We start from the raw sequence: 6,000 nt of genomic DNA on the forward strand, positions 1-6,000 counted from the left end.
GGCAGATACATTATGTACAGAATAAATTACAAATAACGCGAAAAAACTCATAATAGTACAATTGGTTAGAAGGCTGTAAAACGGCAGCCATCTTCTCCGGTGCCATTCTCAGAGCAGTGATGATGCAGTGCTGCATCAGATGACCTGGCCTCCACAATCACCCAACCTCAACCCAATTGAGATGGTTTGGGATGAGTCGGACCGCAGAGTAATGGAAAATCAGCCAACAAGTGCTCAGCATATGTGGGAACTCCTTCAAGACCGTTGGAAAAGCATTTCTCATGAAGCTGGTTGAGAGAATGCCAAGAGTGTGCAAAGCTGTCATCAAGGCCAAGGGTGGCTACTTTGAAGAATCTAAAATCTATTTTGATTTGTTTAACCGTTTTTTGGTTACTACATGATTCCATATGTGTTATTGCATAGTTTTGATGTCTTCACTATTATTCTATTATGTAGAAAAATGTAAAGATAAAGAAAACCCTTGAACGAGTATGGGCGTCCAAACTTTTGACTGGTACTGTATATATATACACACACACACCAGCATTCTCTTCACAGCTCTCTGGGTAATGCTGGCGCTGGAGCACGACACAGGGATTCTCTGGATGTTCTTTATAAATATATGGTGACAAGAATGCATTTTAAGTGCTGCTACCCCAGCAACGATAAGCAGCCCAGAAGAGGAGGAGCGTTGTGAGGAGAATTTAAAATAAATGAAGTGGATTTAATTATTTAGAGGTACAAACTGAGAATTCAACCTCGCTTTTAGACGGGAGATGGAAAACCACCACAAAAAGCAAAAAGTGCACCCGTGGCGCCCTTATTTAACACCAGACCACCTCTCACCCTGTCGCCCTCAGCCCCTGAAAGCCTGTCCATTAGGTGCAGTGAGAGAAGGAGTGCAGGGGTTACAACATGTAAACCTACTGTATCCCCCTCCATTTCCTCAGGTTCAGTCACGCAGGGCCAGGCTCTGTGCTCCAACAGCCTGTCCCAACACCCCGCTACCGTTTATCCCCCGCCTCCACAGGCTAATTGTATTTATTATCCTGCTGTGTGGTGCAGATGAGCTGGGTTTTCATTATAGGGTGGAGAGGGGAGTGCAGAGAAAAGAGAAAAGTCCGGAGTAAGCACTTCTGTCCGCCAGCCACTCCGGGGCGCAAGACTGATGGTGGCAAAACAGAGCACAGCTCTAATCAATACGCAGCTCAACTGATTGAAAACGGCCACCCAGACCTTGTAAGGACTGTGGCCTCCCTGTGCACTCTCACCCATCCAGAGCACTCCCCCAAAAAACTCCTCCCAAGGAGGCCCCCAGTCTGTACAGCCAGTTCTCACTGTCATCACTAGACAAACTACCCCCATCTCTTTCCCAACAGGTGGTTAGGACCATAAGTGATGATGCTGTCTAAATGCCACAGCACATAGTCCAATGAAAGAGTTAGAAAAAAAGACTGCTAAATAGTGACTGGTGCAGTCAATAGGAAACGGAGTTGGCTAACTGTGCCACAAAGTGGGCATCTGGAACCATCCAAAGCCAGGCTCCTCCTCAGCAGAGAAACAGCTTCTAACTGGCTGTTCAAAATGTATCCCGGTAGCCACTGGGCCTCTGTGATTACTCTCAGGGTAGATGGTGATACGTCAAAACAACCAATGAATGCTCCAGCTGAAACGAAACACCATCGCTCTCAGAAGATACATAACTGAGAAGCTATGCTCCAGCGGAAACAAAAACACCATCGCTCTCAGAAGAAGCATAACTAAGAAGCTCTTCTAACACACAAGCAACTGGCTGTCAGGTCACAGCAGTGAACAATGTTTGTTTAGATGGGAGGGGAATTGGATCATGAGAGAATCCTTGTGTGTTGCCTGTGGACTGCTGCAGAGCGTGGCTCTTCTCTCTAGGTTCACAGCGTTTAGAGGCTCACAGACTGTTTAACATGCACGCCTGCAAAGCCCTGATACGAGACAACGTCCCCTGCCAGGCAAGGGCCTGCTTATTAGCGCTTAGGTCACAGCAGAGTAGGGCTGGGCGATATATCGAATGAAATACAAATGTATGTTTTAGTGCAAAATTCCACTTTTTTTTCATTAAAAAAACTAACTTATTTTGTCATTTTAGCAGACACTCTTATCCAGAGCGACTTACAGATAGTGAGTACATAATTATAATTTTTTTCATACTGGCCCCCCGTGGGAATCGAACCCACAACCCTGGCGTTGCAAACGCCATGCTCTACCAACTGAGCTACACGGGACTATACCTGTATCGCACAAATCTATTATTATTTTGTATCAAAATTTATGTCCGCATGTTGTATTTTTCGACGCCTGCAAAGCCCTGATACGAGACAACATCCCCTGCCAGGCAAGGGCCCGCTTAATATTTGCAGTATTACATTGTTATTGATTACTGCATTGTTGGGGTTAGAGCTTGCAAGAAAGGCATTTCACTGTACTTGTGCATGTGACATTACAACTTGAACGCTCTCAAGAGGTGCAGCCAACCCTGCTGAAAATACCAGAGACTGCAGCAGCTCATCCAATTAGATGGACCTCACACCACAACAGAGAGAAAACAAGAGAGGAGGAAGGGGGAAGAAAACTCCCGAAACGCTCTGGCCCTCACACAAACGTTTGTTGTCTTTTTTTGGTTAAAGCCACTGTTGGTTAACACAGCCACGCAGTAAGCCCGACCGTCTCCACCTTTAGATCTCTTCAGGGGTTGACTTCAAAACGACTGACTGCGTCACTATCACGCTCCCTTAAGGCTCGCACAGAATGTGGATCTAGCGTTCATCTGCTGATCGTTCAGCACGCTGTGTTTTAGGGACCACCTGCTGTAGGAGGTCTGACGTGATTCTACATGTAAAATTGGTGCGCACTCGGTTCGCAAATTACGTTCAGTGGTGCCAAGTACACTCGGCCAGCAACCGCTACTGGTGTGTCAGAGCTTAAGTTAAAGTTGTCGCCATTTTCTATTTTGACAAAATATAGAAAATTGTCATAATATGGATGGAATGAAGAGAATTAAAAAACTCTCCAGAATAAAAGCATAGAATTCTCCAGAATAAAAGGCACTTCATTTCATAGGCTAATTGCTAGAAATGTGTGTTTAATGAATAGAAACTGAAATAAGACAGAGGGCTGGAAGGATAATGGCTTTAGAATGCACCATTGTGACAAAACAGTTTGATCTTAAACCTGCACATTATCCTGAATTAACTTCTGCTGTGCTGTCCTTTGAAGTGTTTGTACAGAAACAGCTAAACAAGTGTCCTTATGTAACCCATGTACTTGAACTGAGTGACCAGACTGCATAGACAGTATGCAGAAAGACACAGTAGCATTGTCCGCTCCAGTTACCCAGGAGGAGGTTAGGAGCACTGGCTACCGAGGAACAGGAAAGGTAGCTACACTACTAGGGAACAGACAGACTGGGCGCTGGAATGCCTTGATGTGTCCATGCTCTTCCCTTTGAGTCAAGGAAGGGGTTTCCAAATTGAATACTATCACATTTCCGCCAAGCTTCACCTCTTCACAGATTTAGCTGCTGCCTTCAAGGGCTTGAGAGAACATGAAAGGCAGCTCTGTGATTCTGCATTCCTGTCAGAGCATTACAACCTCTGGAGCTTCCACCTGACGTAAAGCCCAGCACCACTCGATCTGTTCCCACAGCCATCTTTAATGAATTTGTGAAGACACTCTGGGCTTTAGCGCATCACAGTGCATCATAGAGGCAAGTCAAGTGAAGCTCCCGATTCCTCTTCAGATTGAGTCTTCCTCTGTATCTCCCTCCCTCCTATAATGTACCATGATGCATACCCCCCCCCTCCCCTCCCCCTCCCCCTAAGCGAATGGGAGGGTGGTGTGAATTACAAGGCAGAAAGCCAGAGCTCGAGATAACAGCACAATGCGCATCAATGAAAGCGTGGCTGGCTGCTCCACACAAAATGTTATTTACAGCTCACACAAAAAATAAATTACAGGAGCAAACAGCTCAGGAGGCAGAATTATACGCTGACCTGGCAACACTTAAAGAGAGGCTGGGAAGAGGGTCAGGCTGCATAATTATTATATTGCTTTTTCTCCTCCACCGCCAGTATCTACACTGCTCACATTGACTCTGGGGGATAAAACCTAATAGTGACAACAGGTTACTGGAGGGTAGGACTATAAAAAGGCAGTAAAAATGCTTCAGCGTTCATTAACAGGGGCTTGTGACTGTGCCTGTGGATAAGGATTTGATCCATGCTTCATTCTTTGATGATGACCATTAACCACCGATGATTTAACGACTATAAAACTTGTAATGAGCAGAATTAAACTTATGGTTGAAATTCACTGACAACAGTGAAATTCAACCAAGACAGATAATGAGCAACTTTTAGTTCAACAGAACCCAATGATGATTTTACTAGGCTTCTTTAAATACAGGACCATATTTCATTATACATCACATTCAAGTGGAAAGGTAATGACAACCTGTTCTGTGATCAGTTTTTAAATGACCATCTGAGAATATCGAGTTATCAGAAAGTTGATAGCTTTTATCCCCTAGGGATTAATTACTGTCCACTCTCGGTGAGAAAGATCCATGTAAAAGAGGGAACCTTTGCAGATCCATGTTCAAGACATTGAAATCTTAAGCTGTCAATTTGCATTAAAAGGCTAAATTGCTCATAACCGGCTATGCCCTTCTTTGAATTGGCAACGCGTGACTCATAGTTCCAAAATACTGTAGACTACAAAGAATTTAGCTGGCAGTAAGGAAGTGAAGGCTAAGCAACGTTTGTGTTTCTCATCTAAAACCAACACGTTAATTGTTACAATGATATGTGTAAAACATAATGATAGTAATATTTTAGCCAATAAGCTACCGTTAACAGGCTAGTTACACAAATGATAACTAACCGTTGGTAATACTAGCCAGCATGCTTTCATGGGTAGCAAGAAGCATCACTCAGTGAGAGTACATTATCCTGATAATTGATTGAATAACAAGAGGCGGTTGGCTAGCTATATTCTCGAGTAGCTATATTCGGCTAACGTTAGCTGGCTATAGCTACCTACCAAACATGCCGCATAAACTTCAGTGCCGGGTGGCTGGCTAGCCATGTGTGTTGCTGTCATACATACCAAACGGTTCAGTCTTCTCCGTAGCATATTTCAGTATTTTCTTCAGTCTTCTTTGGTAAATGGGGACACTAACGAACTCTTAGTTTCAATCACCTTACTACAGGCTCTGTTTGAGCTTTTCTGATATGGAACTTCGCATGTATATTAGTTAATAACTAGCTCTCTATCCAGCTATGTTCTACCCTAGTAGTCCTTCTAGCTACCTACAATCAATGCCGCAGCAATTCTACATTGTTTCCATTTTGTATGAATTCGAGCTCTTCTAACCATTCACATTCTACCTTTTAAATATGTATCGCGTTGCGGTGTTACTGTGCTAGTCGTGCTTCCCCATGCAAAACGTTGAAATTGCCCGCGACATGCTGTAGTACTATGCCCTGTTGCTGTCTTTCCCAAATGTATCGTCGCATACAAATCAACTCGCCGCGTCGGTCACAAAAACACTGTGACATACAAAAACTAACTTCAATTTTGATTCATTTACAAATCGGACTCGCCTACTACCGCCCCCTGGACTTATCTTCCTTCAGTCAAACCCTGTCAAACCATTTTTTTGCAACCACTACAACCATCCACGTTTTAAGGCCGCATTCAAGTGCTAGTCGGAACTCGGAAATGTCCGAGTAGCTAAAAGGTTGTAGAATTGCAAGTCGGAAATGTCAGAGTTTCCTAGTTCCGACTAGTATATGAATGTGGCAATAAGCCCCGCCCGTTGACGGTGCGACGGTGAGGGGCTGTGCTGGGATTTGTAGTCATAGGCCTATTGGTGAACTACATTAGCTATTTCCTTTTCATAAAGTCTTATCTATCCTGTATCAGTGTCAACAGTAAAGATGGGTCAGATTGATATATAATAATAAG

The 6,000-nt window shown here is 44.0% G+C and overlaps 1 protein-coding gene across 1 annotated transcript in view; it reads right to left on the bottom strand.

Annotated features, from left to right (window-relative positions):
• LOC311105297 (phospholipid-transporting ATPase IG-like) overlaps positions 1-5,591 on the bottom strand; it is a 68,836-nt gene extending 63,245 nt beyond the window's left edge. The window contains exon 1 of the mRNA XM_084147389.1: positions 5,140-5,591. Coding sequence (XP_084003515.1) covers positions 5,140-5,166 — 27 coding nt within the window. The 5' untranslated portion in view covers positions 5,167-5,591. The remainder of the gene's footprint in view (positions 1-5,139) is intronic.
• Between the last annotated feature and the right edge of the window lie 409 nt (positions 5,592-6,000).

The sequence above is a fragment of the Coregonus lavaretus genome, assembly GCF_964263955.1.
Source record: "Coregonus lavaretus genome assembly, chromosome: 29".
NCBI lineage: Eukaryota > Metazoa > Chordata > Actinopteri > Salmoniformes > Salmonidae > Coregonus > Coregonus lavaretus.